General features: G+C 37.0%; 1 protein-coding gene across 1 annotated transcript in view; it reads right to left on the bottom strand.

Annotated features, from left to right (window-relative positions):
• Positions 1 to 22,945, bottom strand: part of LOC125666815 (dipeptidase 1-like) — an 85,990-nt gene that overhangs the window by 34,243 nt on the left and 28,802 nt on the right. Inside the window, exon 6 of the mRNA XM_048900110.2 lies at positions 19,909 to 20,085. Within this exon, the coding sequence (XP_048756067.2) occupies positions 19,909 to 20,085 (177 nt within the window). The remainder of the gene's footprint in view (positions 1 to 19,908; positions 20,086 to 22,945) is intronic.

Below are 22,945 nucleotides of genomic sequence, written 5' to 3'. Positions count from 1 at the left end.
GACTTGAATTTCGCCGAAGATAAGCACTCCAGACCTCGCATTTTTCTCGGCCTGGATTTCGCCGTACTCATGGTAAACGTCCTTAAATCCCTCAATGATGTCAAATTGGAGGCTGTACTGGAATGGTGGAAAGTTCGTCTCCTGGGCCTGATCATGTCTTTTCTGCACAAAGTAATGTCCAATTAGAAGCTGTAGCTGTATTGGAATGGTGGAAAGTTCGTCTACTCGGTCTGATCATGTCTTTTCTACACTTCCTACAACCTGTAGTCCAGGAGAGATGTTTGCTAGTAGGCCCGGCAGAACTTTCCCTTCGTCTGAGCCAAGTCCCACTTCAACAACTTTATCCTTATTTTCTGGGACATATTTTTTTTGAGTGGGTTGTTGTGGTTCCATCGTGAAAATGGTGAAGTTGTTCAACAAGAGTTTATATAGGGCAGATTCCATGTGTTCAAGATGTCACGCGCAGATTGATCGTACTCATTGGTTGTCAACTGGATGCCCGTCACGGAAGAACTGACCTACGACCTCATTATCAGTCACCGAAATCAATTATCTTCCTGCCAGGTGTGATCACTACAGCGGGGTTGACTCTTTTTTGACATACAATTCATCCTATTTTTTGACATACAATTCATCCTCCTTATTGACGTAAAACTTATACGGAACCAATTGTGATGCACCAGATGCGCATTTCGACAAATAATGTCTCTTCAGTGATGCTCAGCCGAAATGTTTAAAATCCGAAATAACAATGAAGTTTTAGAGCTATTATAGGGAACATACAATTCATCCTCTTTATTGACATACAATTCATCTTCTTTATTAACATACAATTTATCCTCCTTATTGACATACAATTCATCTTCTTTATTGACATACAAGTTATTCTCTTTATCGATAGAGCTGACACTGTCATTCTTTGGCTGGTGAATTTAAGAAATCTTTTGATACGATAAAATATCGTATCAATTTACTTGTATAAGATCTCTTATAAAGCTTATTGAATATGTTGTAAGCATTATAATGAAAATTGAGACATCTTATAAATTCTAGTAGATATCTCATACAAATAGAAATTTATTTCCTCATTTGCAAACCTTGGAATTAGTAAACGGATGTTTGTATTTTGATTTTACATGTTGTTCCAGCTAATTAACTTTTATATTTTAGTTCATTACATTGTGTGAACGTGGTTTATGACGTCATTTGTTTGATCATGGTAATTAATCTCGTGGTAGTAATCAATGGTAAAAATGCAATGAGTGATCAAAAGTGGATCGGAAAATGGTTTCACGGTGAAAGAAAACCGTCATGGCGAAGTGTACTTTAAACCCCCCCCCCCCTCCCTCCCTCCCAGTTTTTTGTGAAAACAAACAAAAACATAGATAAGTACAGACACACACACAAACCAAAACCACAACCCAAAGAAGTGGTAGGTATCTTTTACTCATCCACATAAACAATTTGGATTCTCTGGTAGGATACTTCAGAGTAAGAAAAACCAATATCAATAAGTATTATGAAAGCGAATCAAACGATTAAGGTTTTTCTCTTACTTGGTCTAAAATAGATAATCAAATTTAAGTGACCATGAGCAATTGATAGAATCTCGTTTCGTTAATATATGCCTGGCCCTCAAAAGGGAAGGTTTGTCTGTCCGATGACTGGGCGCATGTTGGCCTGTTGAAGGTTTCCTTCTCTGATTTAGTCTACAGGTTCATACTCTTGGTCATAGTCGACTTGAATTTCGCTGAAGATAAGCCCTCCAGACCTCGCATTTTTCTCGACCTGGATTTCGCCGTACTCATGGTAAACGTCCTTAAATCCCTCAATGATGTCCAATTGGAGGCTGTAGCTGTACTGGAATGGTGGAAAGTTCGTCTCCTCGGCCTGATCATGTCTTTTCTGCACTTCTGATGACCTGTAGTTCAGGAGAGCTGTTCACTAGTACGCCCGGCGGAAATTTCCCTTCGTCTGAGCCAAGTCCCACTTCAACAACTTTATCCTTATTTTCTGGGACATAATTCTTTTGAGTGGGTTGTTGTGGTTCCATCGTGAAAATGGTGAAGTTGTTCAACAAGAGTTTATATAGGGCAGACTCCATGTGTTCAAGATGTCATTCGCAGATTGATCGTACTCATTGGTTGTCAACTGCATGCCCGTCACAGAGGAACTGACCTATGACCAAATTATCACAATCACCTAAATCAATGATCTTCCTGCCAGATGCAATCAGTACAGCGGGGCGGACTCTCTTTATTGACATACAATTCATCCTCTTTTTTTGTCATACAATGCATCCTCTTTATTGACATACAATTCATCCTCTTTATTGACAGAGCTGACACTCATTCTTTGGCTGGTGATTTTTAAGATATCTTATAATCTTCATAAAATATCGTATTAACTTGCTTTTATAAGATCTCTTATAAAGCTTTTTGAATATTTTATAAGTATTATAATGAAAAGTATGAGACATGTCATAAATTCTAGTAGATATCTCTTCAAAATAGAAATTTATTTCCTCATTTGCAAACCTAGTCATTAGTAAACGGTTATTTGTACTTTAAAATGTTTCGTAGTCTATTACGTCTTTTGTTTGAACGTGATTTATTAATTCATTGATTTGATCATGATAAGAAATCTCGTTATAGTAATGAATGGTAAAAATGTAATAATGAGTGATCAAACGTGGTTTGAAAAATGGTTTCACAGTTAAAGAAAACTGTCTTGGTGAAGAAAATGTTTGTACTATAACACACCCCTCCCTCCCAGTTGTTTGTAAAAAGCAAACAAAAACATAGATAAGAACAGAAACACACACAAACCAAAACCACAACCCAAAGAAGTGGTAAGTATCTTTTACTGATCCACATAAACAATTTGGATTCTCTGGTAGGTACTTCAGAGTAAGTACAACCAATGTTAATAAGTACACTGTACTATGAAAGCGAATGAAACGATTCATGTTTTTCTCTTACTTCGATTAAAATAGATGATCAAAGTGAAGTGACCATGAGGAAATGATAGAATATCGTTTTGTAAATGGAGAGGTGTCTTTTCGAAATATTTGCCTGTTGCAACGAAGTTGAACTCGGCTATTGGTTTGGTGATGCGGGCGGGCGGGTGGGTGGATTGGCGGTTGGGCGACAACAATTGGTTTCCGGATAATAACTCGAAAAGTTTACAATCTAATGAAATGAAACTTTGCTTGATATATTGTTGGGTACCAGGTAAGGAAGACCCTTATTGATTTTGAAGAAAATAGATCAAGGTCACAATGATCGAATATAGAATGAAAATTTCAGAAAAATTTGGTTTCCGGATAATAACTCTGAAAGTTTAAATCCGAATCAAAGGAAACTTTGATATATTGTTGGATAAGGAACACCCCTATTGATTTTGAAAAAAAGGTCAAGGTCACAGTGACCCGAATATAGAATGAAAATATCAGAAATATTTGGTTTCCAGATAAATCTAAATCCAAATCAAATGATACTTAAAGATATTGTTATGTACCAGGTAAGGAAGACCCCTATTGATTTTGGAGAAAAAAGGTCAAGGTCACAGTGACCGAAAATAGATTTAAAATTACAACAAAAAAATGGTTTTCGGAGGATAACTGGAGATTTTTTTAAATTTGAATCAAATGAAACTTGGATATATTGTTGGATACCAGCAAAGGAAGGCCCCTATTGATTTTGGAGAAAAAAGGTTAAGGTGACAATGAGATTGAAAACTTCAAACAAATATGGTTTCTGGACAGTAACTCGAAAAGTTTAAAACTGAAATTAGTTCTTCACAATTATAAATATGCCACATCATTCCTGACTTTACAATATATCCCATGCAACTCGGCTCATGCACCCCTGGGTGCACACACTGAAAAGGGCCGTTGGTATGGGGTTGGTTGTTTTTTTTTTTACACCGCCTTAGGACGGTTTGTCTGTCTGATGACTGGGCGCATGTTCGTCTGTTGAAGGTTTCTTTCTCTGTCTTAGCCTGCAGGTTCATACTCTTCGTCATAGTCGTTTTCAATTTCCCCAAATATATGCAGCTCCAGACTTCGCATATTTCTCGGCCTGGAACACGGCATGTCAATAATAAACTTTCATAGATGCTTTAATTATGACCTGTTTCAGGCTATAGCTGTACTAGAACGGCTGAGAAATCATCTCCTCGGCCTGATCATGTTTTTTCTGCATTTTTGACAACCTGTAGTCCAGGACACATGTTTGCTAATACGCCCGACAGACCTTTCTCTTCGTCTGAGCCAAGTCCCACTTCAACATCTTCATCCTTAAATTATTAAGGTATTCCTCAATCTCTAGGACAGATTGTTTTGGGAGTGGGTTATGTTGATTCCATTGTGAGAAAGATGACGTTGTTCTTTCTAACACGAGTTTATATAGCACTGACTCCATGTGTTTAAGATGTCACGCGCAGATTGATCGTACTCATTGGTTGTCAACTGGAAGCCCGTCACGGAGGAACTGGCCTATGACCTAATTATCACAATCACCGAAATCAATTATCTTCCTGCCAGATGCAATCAGTACAGCGGGGCGGACTCTCTTTATCGACATACAATTCATCTCTTTATTGACATACATTCATCCTCTTTATTGACATACAATTCATCCTCTTTTTTTGACATACAATTCATCTCTTTATTGACATACAATTCATCTCTTTATTGACAGAGCTGACACTCATTCTTTGGCTGGTGATTTTTAAGGTATCTTATAATCTTCATAAAATATCGTATTAATTTGCTTTGATAAGATCTCCGATACAGCTTTTTGATTACATGTATTTTAAGTATTATAATGAAAAGTATGAGATATGTTATAAATTCTAGTAGATACAGAATGTATCTCTTCAAAATAGAAATTCATTTCCTCATTTGCAAACCTATTCATTTGTAAACTGATGTTTGTATTATAAAAGTTGTTCCGGCTAATTAAGTTTTATATTTTGGTCTATTACATCTTTTGTTTGAACGTGCTTTATTACTTCATTGATTTGATCATGATAAGAAATCTCGTTATAGTAATGAATGGTAAAAATGTAATACTGAGTGATCAAACGTGGATCGAAAAATGGTTTCACGATTAAGGAAAACTGTTTTGGCGAAAAACGTATTATAATATAACACACCCCTCCCTTCCATTGTTTGTAAAATCAAACCAAAACATAGATAAGTACACACACACACAAACCAAAACCACAACGCAAAGAAGTGGTAAGTATCTTTTACTGTTCCACGTAAACAATTTGGATTCTCTGCTAGGATACTTCAGGGAAAGTAGAACCAATATTAATAAGTACTATGAAAGCGAATCAAATCATTCATGATTTTCTCTTTCACTGAAATAAATGATCAAATTAAAGTGACCATGAGAAAATGATAGAATCTCGTTTCGTAAATGGAGAGGTGTCTTTTCGAAATATTTGTCTGGTCCTGAAAAAGGCCGTTGTTTTTTTTTTACACTGCTTTAGGACGGTTTGTCTGTCTGATGACTGGGCGCATGTTGGCCTGTTGAAGGTTTCCTTGTCTGAATTAGTCTGCAGGTTCATACTCCTTGTCAGAGTCGACTTGAATTTCGCCGCAGCTCCAGACTTCGTATTCTCTCGGCCTCGATTTCGGCATACGTATGGTAAACTTTATAAACTGCTTCAATGATGTCCAGTTGGAGGCTGCAGCTGTACTGGAACGATTAAGAGTTCATCTCCTTGGCCAGATCATGTCTTTTCTGTACTCATGGTAAACGTCCTTAAATCCCTCAATGGTGTCCAATTGGAAGCTGTAGCTGTATTGGAATGGTGGAAAGTTCGTCTCCTCGGCCTGATCATGTCTGTTCTGCACTTCCAACAACTTGTAGTCCAGGAGAGCTGTTTGCTAGTACGCCCGATGAAACTTTCTCTTTGTCTGAGAGCCAAGTCCCACTTCAACAACTTTATCCTTATTTTCTGGGACATATTTATTTTGAGTGGGTTGTTGTGGTTCCATCGTGAAAATGGTGAAGTTGTTCAACAAGAGTTTATATAGGACATACTCCATGTGTTTAAGATGTCGCAGGCAGATTAATCGTACTCATTGATTGTCAACTGTACGCCCGTCACAGAGGAACTGACCTACGACCTAATTATCAGTCACCGAAATCAATTATGTTCTTGCCAGGTGTGATCACTACAGCGGGGTTGACTCTTTTTTGGCATACAATTCATCCTCTTTATTGACATACAATTCATCCTCTTTATTGACATACAATTCATCCTCTTTATTGACATACAATTCATCCTCTTTTTTGACATACAATTCATCCTCTTTATTGACATACAATTCATCCTCTTTATTGACATACAGTGTCATTCTTTGGCTGGTGGTTTTTAAGATATTTTATAAACTTCATAAAATATGGTATCAATTTACTTGTATAAGATCTCTTATAAAGCTTTTTGAATATGTTATATAATGAAAAGTATGAGACATGTCATAATTTCTAGTAGCTATCTTTTCAAAATAGAAATTTATTTCCTCATTTGCAAACCTAGTCATTAGCAAACGGTTGTGTGTACTTTAAAAGTTATTCTGGCTAATTGAGTTTTATGTTTTGTGGTCTATTACGTCTTTTGTTTGAACGTGGTTTATTACTTCATTGATTTGATCATGATAAGAAATCTCGTTATAGTAATGAATGATAAAAATGTAATAATGAGTGATCAAACGTGGATAGAAAAATGGTTTCACGGTTAAAGAAAACTGTCTTGGCGAAGACACTTTTTGTACTATGACACAACCCTCCCTCCCAGTTTTTTGTAAAAGCAAACAAAAACATAGATAAGTACGGAAACACACACAAACCAAAAACCAAAGAAGTGGTAAGTTTCTTTTCATGATCCACATAAACAATTTGGATTCTCTGGTAGGATACTTCAGAGTAAGTAGAACCAATATTGATAAGTACTTTGAAAGCGAATTAAACAATTCATGTTTTTCTCTTACGTTGACTAAAAATAGATGATCAAAGTAAAGTGACCATGAGAAAATGATAGAATCTTGTTTCGTAAATGGATAGGCGTCTTTTCGAAATATTTGCCTGGCCTTGAAAAGGGCCGTTGGTCTTTTTGTTTTTTGTATTTTACATCGCCCAAGGACAGTTTGTCTGTCTGATGACTGGGCGCATGTTGGCCTGTTTAAGGTTTCTTTCTTTGTCTTAGCCTGCAGGTTCATACTCTTCGTCATAGTCGTTTTCAATTTCCCCAAATATATGCAGCTCCAGACTTCTCATTTTTCTCGGCCTGGAACACGGCATGCCAATAGTAAACTTTCTTAAATCCTTCAATTATGTCCTGTTTCAGACTATAGCTGTACTGGAACGGTTGATAATTCATCTCCTTGGCCTGATCATGTCTTTTCTGCACTTCCCACAACTTGTAGTCCAGGAGAGCTATTTGCTACTACGCCCGGTGGAACGTTTCCTTCGTCTGAGCCAAGTCCCACTTCAATAACTTTATTCTTAAATTGCAAGGTATTCCTCAAATCCTGGGACATATTGCTATGGATTGGGATGTTGTGGTTCCATTGTGAGAATGGTGAAGTTATTTCCAACAAGAGTTTACATGTATAATGGACAGACTCCATGTGTTCAAAATGTCGCGCGCAGATTGATCATACTCATTGGTTGTCTACTGTACGCCCGTCACAGAGGAACTGACCTATGACCTAATTATCAGTCACCGAAATCAATAATCTTCCTGCCAGGTGTGATCACTACAGCGGGGTTGACTCTTTTTTGGCATACAATTCATCCTATTTTTTGACATACAATTCATCCTATTTTTTGACATACAATTCATCCTATTTTTTGACATACAATTCATCCTACTTATTGACATACAATTCATCCTCCTTATTGACATAAAATTCATCTCTTTATCGACATACAATTCATCCTCCTTATTGGGAGAGCTGACACTGGTGATTTTTAAGATATCTTATAAACTTTATAAAATATCGTATGAATTTGCTTTTATAAGATCTCTTATAATGTTGATTGAATATCTTGTAAGTATTATAATGAAAATTATGAGACATTTTATAAATTCTAGTAGATATCTCATAAAAAATAAATTTATTTCCTCATTTGCAAACCTAGTCATTAGTAAACGGTTGTTTGTATTTTAAAAGTTGTTCCGGCTAATTAAGTTTTGTATTTTGGTCTATTACGTCTTTTGTTTGAGGGGCCGAGTGGTTAAGAGTATCGCGCTCATAATCACACGGCCTATCGGCGCGGGTTCGAATCCTGCTCGCGCCGGTAAGTGAGAAAGTTTATCAGTTTACTCTCAGAAGATCGGTGGTCTCTTCCCAGTTATATTGTATCTGGGTTCTCTCCTCCACCAACAAAAACTGGGCGCCACTATATAACTGAAAAATTGTTGAATGTGGTGAAAAACCTTAATACAATCAATCTCTTGTTTGAACGTGGTTTATGATATCATTTGTTTGATCATGATAATAAATGACAGGGTAGTAATGAGTGATCAAAAGTGGATCAGAAAATGGTTTCACGGTTAATGAAAACAGTCTTGGCGAAGCAAACTTATGTACTTCAACACCCCCTACCTCCCAGTATTTTGTGAAAACAAACAAAAACATAGATAAGTAGACACACACACAAACCAAAAACAAAACCGATAGAAGTGGTAAGTATCTTTTCATGACACACATAAACAATTTGGATTCTCTGGTAGGATATAACAGAGGAAGTAGAACCAATATTAATATGTACTCTGAGAGCGAATCAAACGATTCATGTTTTTCTCTTACTTGGACTAAAATAGATGATCAAATTAAAGTGACCATGAGAACATCATAGAATATCGTGTCGTAAATGTAGAGATGACCTTTTGAAATATTTGCCTGGCCCTGAAAAGGGCCGTTGTTATTGGGTTGTTTTTTTACACTGCTTTAGGACGGTTTGTCTGTGATGACTGGGCGCATGTTGACATGTTGAAGGTTTCCTTCTCTGACTTGGTCTTCAGGTTCATACTCCTCGTTAGAGTCGACTTGAATTTCGCCGAATATATGCAGCTCCAGACTTCGCATTTTCTCGGCCTGAATTTTGGCATACTCATGGTAAACTTTCTGAAATGCTTCAATAATGTCCAGTTGGAGGCTGTAGCTGTACTAGAACGGTTGAAAGTTCGTCTCCTCGGCCTGATCATGTCTGTTCTGTACTTCTGACAACCTGGAGTCCAGGAGAGCTGTTTGCTAGTACGCCCGGCGAAACTTTTTGTTCGTCTGAGCCAAGTCCCACTTCAACAACTTTATCCTTATTTTCTGGGACATATTTCTTTTGAGTGGGTTGTTGTGGTTCCATCGTGAAAATGGTGAAGTTATTCAACAAGAGTTTATATAGGGCAGACTCCATGTGTTCAAGATGTCACGCGCAGATAGGTCGTACTCATTGGTTGTCAACTGCATGCCCGTCACGGAGGAACTGACCTATGACCAAATTATCACAATCACTGAAATCAATGATCTTCCTGCCAGATGCAATCAGTACAGCGGGGCGGACTCTTTTCATCGACATACAATGCATCCTCTTTATTGACAGAGCTGACACTCATTCTTTGGCTGGTGATTTTTAAGATATCTTATAATCTTCATAAATATCGTATTAATTTGCTTTTATAAGATCTCTTATACAGCTTATTGAATATCTTAAATATCATAATGAAAATTATGAGACATGTTATAAATTCTAGTAGATATCTCTTCAAAATAGAAATCTGTTTCCTCATTTGCAAACCTAGTCATTAGAAAGCGGTTGTTTGTTCTTTAAAAGTTGTTCCGGCTAATTGAGTTTTATGTTTTGTGGTCTATTACGTCTTTTGTTTGAACGCGGTTTATTACTTCATTAATTTGATCATGATAAGAAATCTCGGTATAGTGATGAATGATAAAAATGTAATAATGAGTGATCAAACGTGGATCGTAAAATGGTTTCATGGTTAAAGAAACTGTTTTGGCGAAGACACGTTTTGTACTGTAACACACCCCTCCCTCCCAGTTTTTTGTAAAAGCAAACAAAAACATATTAGATAAATACGGAAACGCACACAAACCAAAACCACAACCCAAAGAAGTGGTAAGTATCTTATTGATCCACATAAACAATTTGGATTCTCTGGTAGAATACTTTAGAGTAAGTAGAACCAATATTGATAAGTACTGTGAAAGCGAATCGAACGATTCATGTTTTTCTCTTACTTGTAATAAAAGAGATGATCAAATTACAGTGACCATGAGAAATTGATAGAATCTCGTTTCGTATAAGAAGAGATGTCTTTTCGAAATATTTGCCTGCCGTTGGTATGGGTTTTTTTTTTTTTTTTACAACGCCTTAGGACGGTTTGTCTGGCTGGTGACTGGGTGCATGTTGGCCTGTTGAAGGTTTCTTTCTCCGACTTAGTCTGCAGGTTCATACTCTTCGTCATAGTCGACTTGAATTTCGCCGAAGATAAGCACTCCAGACCTCGCATTTTTTTCGACCTGTATTTTGCCGTACTCATGGTAAACGTCCTTAAAGCCCTCAATGATGACCAATTAGAGGCTGTAGCTGTACTGGAATGGTGGAAAGTTCGTCTCCTCGGCCTGATTATGTCTTTTCTGCACAAAGCAATGTCCAATTGGAAGCTGTAGCTGTACTGGAATGGTGGAAAGTTCGTCTACTCGGCCTGATCATGTCTTTTCTACACTTCCGACAACCTGTAGTCCAGGAGAGCTGTTTGCTAGTACGCCCGGGGGAACTTTCCCTTCGTCTGAGCCAAGTCCCACTTCAACAGCTTCATCCTTAAATTGTTAAGGTATTCCTAAATCTCTAGGACAGATTGCTTTGGAGTGGGTTATGTTGATTCCATTGTGAGAATGATGACGTTGTTCTTTCTAACAAGAGTTTATATAGGACAGACTCCATAAGTTCAAGATGTCACGCGCAAATTGATCGTACTCATTGGTTGTCAACTGTACGCCCGTCACAGAGGAACTGACCTACGGCCTAATTATCAGTCACCGAAATCAATTATGTTCCTGCCAGGTGTGATCACTACAGCGGGGTTGACTCTTTTGGCATACAATTCATCCTATTTTTTAACATACAATTCATCCTATTTTTTGACATACAATTTATCCTACTTATTGACATACAATTCATCCTCCTTATTGACGTGTAAAATTTATACGGTACCAATTGTGATGCACCAGATGCGCATTTCGACAAATAATGTCTCTTCAGTGATGCTCAACCGAAATGTTTGAAATCCGAAATAATAATGAAGATTTAGAGCTATTATAGGGAAGATGCAAGGTGAAGATAACGAACAGTGATCAATCTCATAACTCCTACAAGCAATACAAAATAGATAGTTGGGCAAACACGGACCCCTGGACACACCAGAGGTGGGATCAGGTCCCTACGAGGAGTAAGCATCCCCTGTTCATCCTCTTTATTGACATACAATTCATCTTCTTCATTAACATACAATTTATCCTCCTTATTGACATACAATTCATCTTCTTTATTGACATACAATTTATCCTCTTTATCGACAGAGCTGACACTGTCATTTTTTGGCTGGTGAATTTAAGAAATCTTTTGATATGATAAAATATCGTATCAATTTACTTGTATAAGATCTCTTATAAAGCTTATTGAATATATTGTAAGCATTATAATGAAAATTATGAGACATCTTATCAATTCTAGTAGATATATCATAAAAATAGAAATTTATTTCCTCATTTGCAAACCATAGAATTAGTTAACGGATGTTTATATTTTGATTTTAAAAGTTGTTCCAGCTAATTAACTTTTATATTTTAGTTCATTACATTGTGTGAACGTGGTTTATGACGTCATTTGTTTGATCATGGTAATTAATCTCGTGGTAGTAATGAATGGTAAAAATGCAATGAGTGATCAAAAGTGGATCGGAAAATGGTTTCACGGTGAAAGAAAACCGTCATGGCGAAGTGTACTTTAAATTCCCCCCCCCCCCCCAATCCCTCTCAGTGTTTTGTGAAAACAAACAAAAACATAAATAAGTACCGACACACACACAAACCAAAACCACAACCCAAAGAAGTGGTAAGTATCTTTTACTGATCCACATAAACAATTTGGATTCTCTGGTAGGATACTTCAGAGTAAGAAAATCCAATATCAATAAGTATTATGAAAGCGAATCAAACGATTAAGGTTTTTCTCTTACTTGGTCTAAAATAGATAATCAAATTTAAGTGACCATGAGCAATTGATAGAATCTCGTTTCGTTAATATATGCCTGGCCCTCAAAAGGGAAAGTTTGTCTGTCCGATGACTGGGCGCATGTTGGCCTGTTGAAGGTTTCCTTCTCTGATTTAGTCTACAGGTTCATAGTCTTGGTCATAGTCGACTTGAATTTCGCCGAAGATAAGCCCTCCAGACCTCGCATTTTTCTCGACCTGGATTTCGCCGTACTCATGGTAAACGTCCTTAAATCCCTCAATGATGTCCAATTGGAGGCTGTAGCTGTACTGGAATGGTGGAAAGTTCGTCTCCTCGGCCTGATCATGTCTTTTCTGCACTTCTGACAACCTGTAGTTCAGGAGAGCTGTTCACTAGTACGCCCGGCGGAACTTTCCCTTCGTCTGAGCCAAGTCCCACTTCAACAACTTTATCCTTATTTTCTGGGACATAATTCTTTTGAGTGGGTTGTTGTGGTTTCATCGTGAAAATGGTGAAGTTGTTCAACAAGAGTTTATATAGGGCAGACTCCATGTGTTCAAGATGTCATTCGCAGATTGATCGTACTCATTGGTTGTCAACTGCATGCCCGTCACAGAGGAACTGACCTATGACCAAATTATCACAATCACCTAAATCAATGATCTTCCTGCCAGATGCAATCAGTACAGCGGGGCGGACTCTCTTTATTGACATACAATTCATCCTCTTTTTTTGTCATACAATGCATCCTCTTTATTGACAGAGCTGACACTCATTCTTTGGCTGGTGATTTTTAAGATATCTTATAATCTTCATAAAATATCGTATTAACTTGCTTTTATAAGATCTCTTATAAAGCTTTTTGAATATTTTATAAGTATTATAATGAAAAGTATGAGACATGTCATAAATTCTAGTAGATATCTCTTCAAAATAGAAATTTATTTCCTCATTTGCAAACCTAGTCATTAGTAAACGGTTATTTGTACTTTAAAATGTTTCGTAGTCTATTACGTCTTTTGTTTGAACGTGATTTATTACTTCATTGATTTGATCATGATAAGAAATCTCGTTATAGTAATGAATGGTAAAAATGTAATAATGAGTGATCAAACGTGGTTTGAAAAATGGTTTCACAGTTAAAGAAAACTGTCTTGGTGAAGAAAATGTTTGTACTATAACACACCCCTCCCTCCCAGCTGTTTGTAAAAAGCAAACAAAAACATAGATAAGAACAGAAACACACACAAACCAAAACCACAACCCAAAGAAGTGGTAAGTATCTTTTACTGATCCACATAAACAATTTGGATTCTCTGGTAGGTACTTCAGAGTAAGTACAACCAATGTTAATAAGTACACTGTACTATGAAAGCGAATGAAAAGATTCATGTTTTTCTCTTACTTGGATTAAAATAGATGATCAAAGTGAAGTGACCATGAGGAAATGATAGAATATCGTTTTGTAAATGGAGAGGTGTCTTTTCGAAATATGTGCCTGTTGCAACGAAGTTGAACTCGGCTATTGGTTTGGTGATGCGGGCGGGCGGGTGGGTGGATTGGCGGTTGGGCGACAACAATTGGTTTCCGGATAATAACTCGAAAAGTTTACAATCTAATGAAATGAAACTTTGTTTGATATATTGTTGGGTACCAGGTAAGGAAGACCCTTATTGATTTTGAAGAAAATAGATCAAGGTCACAATGATCGAATATAGAATGAAAATTTCAGTTTAAATCTGAATCAAATGAAACTTTGATATATTGTTGGATAAGGAACACCCCTATTGATTTTGAAAAAAAAGGTCAAGGTCACAGTGACCCGAATATAGAATGAAAATTTCAGAAATATTTGGTTTCCAGATAAATCTAAATCCAAATCAAATGATACTTAAAGATATTGTTATGTACCAGGTAAGGAAGACCCCTATTGATTTTGGAGAAAAAAGGTCAAGGTCACAGTGACCGAAAATAGATTTAAAATTACAACCAAAAAATGGTTTTCGGAGGATAACTGGAGATTTTTTTTAATTTGAATCAAATGAAACTTGGATATATTGTTGGATACCAGCAAAGGAAGGCCCCTATTGATTTTGGAGAAAAAAGGTTAAGGTGACAGTGAGATTGAAAACTTCAAACAAATATGGTTTCTGGACAGTAACTCGAAAAGTTTAAAACTGAAATTAGTTCTTCACAATTATAAATATGCCACATCATTCCTGACTTTACAATATATCCCATGCAACTCGGCTCATGCACCCCTGGGTGCACACACTGAAAAGGGCCGTTGGTATGGGGTTGGGTTTTTTTTTTTTTTTTTTTACACCGCCTTAGGACGGTTTGTCTGTCTGATGACTGGGCGCATGTTGGCCTGTTGAAGGTTTCTTTCTCTGTCTTAGCCTGCAGGTTCATACTCTTCGTCATAGTCGTTTTCAATTTCCCCAAATATATGCAGCTCCAGACTTCGAATATTTCTCGGCCTGGAACACGGCATGTCAATAATAAACTTTCATAGATGCTTCAATTATGTCCTGTTTCAGGCTATAGCTGTACTAGAACGGCTGAGAATTCATCTCCTCGGCCTGATCATGTTTTATCTGCATTTTTGACAACCTGTAGTCCAGGACACATGTTTGCTAATACGCCCGACAGACCTTTCTCTTCGTCTGAGCCAAGTCCCACTTCAACAGCTTCATCCTTAAATTATTAAGGTATTCCTCAATCTCTAGGACAGATTGTTTTGGGAGTGGGTTATATTGATTCCATTGTGAGAAAGATGACGTTGTTCTTTCTAACACGAGTTTATATAGCACTGACTCCATGTGTTTAAGATGTCACGCGCAGATTGATCGTACTCATTGGTTGTCAACTGGAAGCCCGTCATACAATTCATCCTATTTTTTGACATACAATTCATCCTACTTATTGACATACAATTCATCCTCCTTATTGACATAAAATTCATCTCTTTATCGACATACAATTAAATCCTCCTTATTGGGAGAGCTGACACTGGTGATTTTTAAGATATCTTATAAACTTTATAAAATATCGTATGAATTTGCTTTTATAAGATCTCTTATAATGCTGATTGAATATCTTGTAAGTATTATAATGAAAATTATGAGACATTTTATAAATTCTAGTAGATATCTCATAAAAAATAAATTTATTTCCTCATTTGCAAACCTAGTCATTAGTAAACGGTTGTTTGTATTTTAAAAGTTGTTCCGGCTAATTAAGTTTTGTATTTTGGTCTATTACGTCTTTTGTTTGAGGGGCCTCCGTGGCCGAGTGGTTAAGAGTATCGCGCTCATAATCACACGGCCTATCGGCGCGGGTTCGAATCCTGCTCGCGCCGGTAAGTGAGAAAGTTTATCAGTTTACTCTCAGAAGATCGGTGGTCTCTTCCCAGTTACATTGTATCTGGGTTCTCTCCTCCACCAACAAAAATTGGGCGCCACTATATAACTGAAAAATTGTTGAATGTGGTGAAAAACCTTAATACAATCAATCTCTTGTTTGAACGTGGTTTATGATATCATTTGTTTGATCATGATAATAAATGACAGGGTAGTAATGAGTGATCAAAAGTGGATCAGAAAATGGTTTCACGGTTAATGAAAACAGTCTTGGCGAAGCAAACTTATGTACTTCAACACCCCCTACCTCCCAGTATTTTGTGAAAACAAACAAAAACATAGATAAGTAGACACACACACAAACCAAAAACAAAACCGATAGAAGTGGTAAGTATCTTTTCATGACACACATAAACAATTTGGATTCTCTGGTAGGATATATCAGAGGAAGTAGAACCAATATTAATCTGTACTCTGAGAGCGAATCAAACGATTCATGTTTTTCTCTTACTTGGACTAAAATAGATGATCAAATTAAAGTGACCATGAGAACATCATAGAATATCGTGTCGTAAATGTAGAGATGACCTTTTGAAATATTTGCCTGGCCCTGAAAAGGGCCGTTGTTATTGGGTTTTTTTTTTACACTGCTTTAGGACGGTTTGTCTGTGATGACTGGGCGCATGTTGGCATGTTGAAGGTTTCCTTCTCTGACTTGGTCTGCAGGTTCATACTCCTCGTCAGAGTCGACTTGAATTTCGCCGAATATATGCAGCTCCAGACTTCGCATTTTCTCGGCCTGAATTTTGGCATACTCATGGAAAACTTTCTGAAATGCTTCAATAATGTCCAGTTGGAGGCTGTAGCTGTACTAGAACGGTTGAAAGTTCGTCTCCTCGGCCTGATCATGTCTGTTCTGTACTTCTGACAACCTGTAGTCCAGGAGAGCTGTTTGCTAGTACGCCCGGCGAAACTTTCTGTTCGTCTGAGCCAAGTCCGACTTCAACAACTTTATCCTTGTTTTCTGGGACATATTTATTTTGAGTGGGTTGTTGTGGTTCCATCGTGAAAATGGTGAAGTTGTATAACAAGAGTTTATATAGGACAGACTCCATGTGATCAAGATGTCACGCGCAGATTGATCGTACTCAATGGTTGTCAACTACACGCCCGTCACGGAGGAACTGATTTATGACCCAATTGTCACAATCACCGAAATCAATTATCTTCCTGCCAGATGTGATCCTTACAGCGGGCGGGACTCTCTTTATCGGCATACAATTTATCCTCCTTATTGACAGTTTATACTGCCATTCTTAGGTTGTTGATTATTATAAACTTTTAAAATATCGTGTGAATTTACTTTTATAAGATGTCCTATAAAGCTTATTATATATCTGGTATGTATTATAAGGTAAATTATGAGACATCTTATAAATTCTATTAGATGCAAGGTGAAGATAACAAACAGTGATCAATCTCATAACTCCTATAAGCAATACAAAATAAAACGTTGGGCAAACACGGACCCCTGGACACACCTGAGGTGGGATTAGGTGCCTAGGATGAGTAAGCATCCCCTGTTGACCGGTCAACCGATATCTTATAAAAATAGAAGATATTTCATAAATCATCACGAGTTATGAGATTGATCACTATTCGTTATCTTTAACTTTTCGTCCAAAAGTAAGAGTGAGATGCACCTTATATGAAGGTCATTTAATACAAGGTGAATGGTTAATCATGTCATCGTCATTTGCCCGTTACGGCAATAAAAGATAAGAATTTGATATTCAGACGGCATAATCTTTAGATGGTTGTGCGCGCGCCAGTGGCGTTATTTGTTAAGGACATGTTTAATATAGTTAACCCTTTTCGTCTTCTGTCGCATACTAAAACATTTTAACCGCAAAAGATAGTAATTAAGAAATTATGTGAGAATTACTTCATGTTTATAGGGATGGGATTTTGTTATTTGGCATATACATTTATTTTTATCCCCTCGCATTGCTAGATTGAATAGAATAACGGGTACGTTCGTATGAGTGTGTAACGCTGAACTTGTAGACACTCCACAAGCGATATTTTCGCTCCATAACATTGATTTCATATGTAATTTGTTATCAAGATAGGAAGAACCCTATTGGTTTTGGGGTCAAATTGCTACGGGACGTCATAGAAAAGGTTTGTAGACACATGCAGATAACATGTTTTGCTCCATTAATTTTTTTGAACTCAAATGAAAACGTTTTCAAGAGAGGAAACCCTCTGTTAATTTTGGGGTCCAAAGGTTAAGTTCACTACAGGATTTTATAGAACAAGAGGGTCACATGACTTACCAGTCACCTTAATATTATTTTAAAGTATCATCAGCCCCAGCAGGTGTGGTACGACAAAGAACCCTCCCTACTCAGAGACCGTAAGCGACGAGCGTAGGCCTAAATTTTGTAGCCCTTCACCGGCAATTACCCTGGATAACTTTGAAAAAAAATGCACAAGAAATGCAGAAACTGTGCTTGTATATAATTATGTAATCAGTTACAAATGTATAAACTTTGTTATTAAGTGAAATTGTAATCTAGAAATGTATAACCTTTTTTATTGTATGATATTGTAATCCAGAAATCTAGACACTTTGTTATTATGAAAGGTGAAGATAATGAAGTCATCAATCTCATAACTCCTACAAGCAATACAAAATAGATAGTTGGACAAACACGGACCCCTGGGCACACCAGAGGTGGGATCAGGTGCCTAGGAGGAGTAAGCATCTCCTGTCGAACGGTCACACCCGCCGTGAGCCCTATATCCTGTTCTGGTAAACGGAGTTATCCGCTGTCAAAATCAGTGTGCCAAGAACGGTTTAACAATCGGTATGAAACACGTCAGACAACATTTGACGCAGTGATAGGTTGTATTGACGAACTAGATCGTTATAACGACCATAGAATTTGCGAAATGCTGACCTCAATCGAGACTGTTGAAACCTCTATACGCATAACAAGCTCTTGCATATCGAATCAGTTGAGATATATAAACACCATATGCAGGTGACAATCGAATATTGCTACATAAATATGGGAAGTTGACGATGGAGAAGCTGAAATCATCCCGTTTGTCATACAATTGAGTTGTCAATTTGCCGTTAATGTCTACTTTCAATCAAATATCTAAGTATGAAGCAGAAGTGGACGACTCTGTGGTGTCTTTTATTTCGAGGTCAGAGGGATATCAAATCGACATATGAATGAAAGTTATTGTTAATGGACAAAACGTCATCGATATATTGAAATGTCGAATTGAAGGTCACAGCGAGAGATTTTTTCTTCTCACGTAGGTTTTTGAATAAATTCTGCTTCATATGAATGTAGAAATATTGTCAATGAGGAACTCTAGCATATTTTTTATTTCAACTTCAGAGTACTTGTGCGTGGAATGAAAGTGGTGTTTAACAAAGTAAGTTTCTGAATAGATATGAATATTTTCTTTATATGATATTGTAACCCAGAAATGTAAACACTTTGCTATTATATAATATTGTAATCCAGAAATCTAGGCACTTTGAAATTATACGATATTGTGATCCAGAAATCTAGAAACTTTATCATATGATATTGTAATCCAGAAATCTAGAAAATATGATATTGTAACCCAAAAATGTAAACTTTGTTATTATATGATATTGTAACCCAGAAATCTAGAACCTTTGTTATTATGTAAAACTTACACGGTACCAATTTTGATGCACCAGATGCGCATTTCGACAAATAATGTCTCTTCAGTGATGCTCAATCAAAATGTTTGAAATCCAAAATAACAATTAAGTTTTAGAGCTATTATAGGGGAAAACAGTGTGCCAAAAAAGTGGAGTCAAATTCGTCTACGGATAAGAGCTATGCGTGAGGGGGATAATCTTTTAATTTTGAAATGAATTATATGATATTGTAACCTAGAAATACAGAACGTTTGTTATTATATGATATTGTAATCCAGAAATCTAGAAACTGTTATTATATGATATTGTAATCCAAACACTTTGTTCTTATATGATATTGTAATTCGTAGCTGTACATACTTTGTTCTTATATGATATTGTCATTTCTAGCTGCAGACACTTTGTTATTATATGATATTGTCATTCTTAGCTTTAGACGCTCTGTAATTATATGATATTGTCAGTCCTAGCTGTAGACACTCTGTAATTATATGATATTGTCAGTCCTAGCTGTAGACACTTTGTAATTAGATGATATTTTAAGCTCTGTACATACCACCATGTGGAGGACGTCATCCTGTACATTTCTATAATGGTTGCACACACTGAAGGCAGAACTGTGGCTAAATATAACGGGAGCCTCTGTTACGTTGAGGGCGGCAATCATTGTAGCTTTGGCCACGTGTGACAAATCTACCAACATCCCCAATCGATTCATTTCCTTTATAACAACCTAAAAAGCAGGATTTTCTTATTATTTTTTTTATTAATTTTTGAAATACTATTCAAGGAATTCTATATCACTATATGTGAATCATATTTAAAATTTGTGAATTGCTGTATGACCAACACCTCGTTAAAACTGTGCAATAAAGTTAGCATGATATAAATCTGGTCTGCGGATTCTAAACTGAAAAATAACATAGAAAGTAGCAGAATAATTCGATTTAGCGATCTCTTCGTGGACGTTAGGTCGTTGGTTCGAAACCTTGTCGCGTTCTCGCCAATCTAATTTCAAATCCGCGGGTCCTTGTCATGATTTGCGTTTGCACGATAAATACAATTTGTGACCATCCCTGCAATTTTGCGAGTTCTTTGCACACACACACACACACACACACACACACACACACATATATATATATATATATATATATATACATTACGACACTTCCCTACAGATAGAGCTGGCGATGTCTCAATTTTGGTGAAACATAGTTCTAGGGAGACGACAAACAACTAATGGCCGGCAAATCTTCAATGAAATTACTACAGGTAGATTATATTCACACGCGCTTTCAAAAAATGTGGTGTTAATTAACGGTGATAATTTCGAAGGAGTTATGTTAAAGAAGAGGGGCCTATAGCTTTCAACCTGTCGGTCGGTAGACCACATGTCCACTCAATATCTTGAGAAACATTCACTTCATCGTAATGATATTTCACATGTGGGTTGGTTATGAGTAGAAGAGGACCCCTATCGATTTTCAGACCAAAGGGTCAAGGGTTAATCCACTATGGACATAGGAAGACACTGTCCGCTCATTATCTTGAGAACCCTTTGCTTGACAGACATCAAACTTGGTACACTGGTACAACCTAAAAAGTAGATGACCTTTATTGATTTTGAGGTCACATGGTCAAGAGTCAAACTGGACATATAAATATACTGACCGCTCATTGTCTAGAGAACCCTATGAATATACTGACCGCTCATTGTCTAGAGAACCCTTTACTTGACAGACATCAAACTTGGTACACTGCTACATCTTCAGAAGATGCCACTTATTAGTTATCTACCGTCGAAGTCGAAGGGGACTTTAGGTTTGCGCTCCGTCTGTCAGTCTGTCCGTCAGTACAGTTTTCCGCACTTTTTTCTCTGTTCTTGCAGATAGTTATTTTATATTTGGTACATTGCTTTGCCATAAGTTACTAATCAAGATCCAAGTTCGTTGATTTTTTACTTAGTTATGGCCCTTGGACTTAGAAAAATAATGCGAACATGAGGTACTGTGAGCAATGCTCACTAAGAATACCCCCGCTTATCCCAATCTCCCAAAGGGCGTTGTTAATAGGTATAAATTACCTTTTTCCTGAGTGTAAAAATATGGCATGCCTTTGTACAAGAAAATGGAAGATATAGTCTGAACACAAATCCATGGCATAAACTTACAATTTTGACCTTGAGATTCAAGGTCAAGGTCATAAAGAGGTCATGAATGTACATGACAGTCTCATGGTGATACACCCTTGTCTTAAGGTATGACTATGTCAAAATCCTATCATCAATTTTGACCTTGGGATCAAAGTGCAAGGTCATATAGAGGTCATGAAGGTATCCGACACATCGTCTCATGGTGATACATTCATGTGTGAAATATGGTATGCCTATGTCAAAGAACAAATAAGTCATGGCCCTGACACAAATCCATTGTTAAAAAAAACTTTAATTTTGACCTTGAGGTCAAGGTCATATAGAGGTCATGAAGGTACTCGACATATCGTCTCATGGTGATCCAACTGTGTGCCAAATATGGTATACCTAAGTCAAAGAAGAAAGAAGTTATGGCCCCGACACGAATCTGCACGGACAGACGGCCAGACAAACAGTGATTCCTATACCCCCCCCCCCCCCCCTGAACTTCGTTCGGGGGTATAATTATCAGTTTTCCAGACTTTTTATGGTTATGCTTGCAGATATTCATTTGATATTTGGTACATTGCTTTGGCATAACAAGTTACCGGTCAAGGTCGAATTTCATCTCGGTTACCCTTGGACTTAGAAAAAATAGCATGAATTGTTAGTTTACATCCAAGTTTCTTATCTCTGTAGATAAGAGTACTACACTCATTAAAACTTTTAGCATAGTAATACAACAATATAGCTAAATTATTCATGATCACCTACATGTCACAGTTTATTGACTTAATGAGCTAATTAAACCTAATTATAAATTTCTCCTTTTTTTCCCCCTGGTCTAGTCTCTACTCGAATAGTAGTTGATTTCCTATCCTGGTTCCCCAATTTTCCCTTTTACCATAACCTACATAATGAACTTTGAATAATGTTGTGGTACAGTAACTTTTGTAACCGGTAGGGGACTATGTATTGCCATGCAATGCTCTCAGAATGCTTGTTGATTTTGAGGGCACCTGGTCAAAGGTCAAACTGCACATCAAACTTGGTATACAGGTACATCTTCAGTAGAAGATGAGCCCTTGTTGATTTTGAGGTCACGTGGTCAAAGGTCAAGATTCAAACTAAACATTAGAATATACTGTCTGCTCAATATCTTGAGAACCTTTTCCTTGACAGACATCAAACTTAATACACTGGTACATCTTAAAAGGAGTAGATGACCCCTATTGATTTTGGAAGTCACCTGGTCAAAAGTCAAGGATTAAACTGGACGTAGTAATATATTGTATCCTATATTTTAAGAATCAGTTGCTTGATTAACACCAAACTTGTCACACTAGTAGAACATAATAAGTAGATGACCCCTATTGATTTTTAGGTCACATGGTCAATCCACTCTAGACAAAGGACAATGTTGTCTGCTCAATATTTTGAAATGCTTTGGCGCTACTAT

The sequence above is a fragment of the Ostrea edulis genome, chromosome 10, assembly GCF_947568905.1.
Source record: "Ostrea edulis chromosome 10, xbOstEdul1.1, whole genome shotgun sequence".
In the NCBI taxonomy this organism is placed as follows: domain Eukaryota; kingdom Metazoa; phylum Mollusca; class Bivalvia; order Ostreida; family Ostreidae; genus Ostrea; species Ostrea edulis.
Note: the sequence above shows the minus strand (reverse complement) of the source record. Positions and strands in the feature narration are given on the sequence as shown.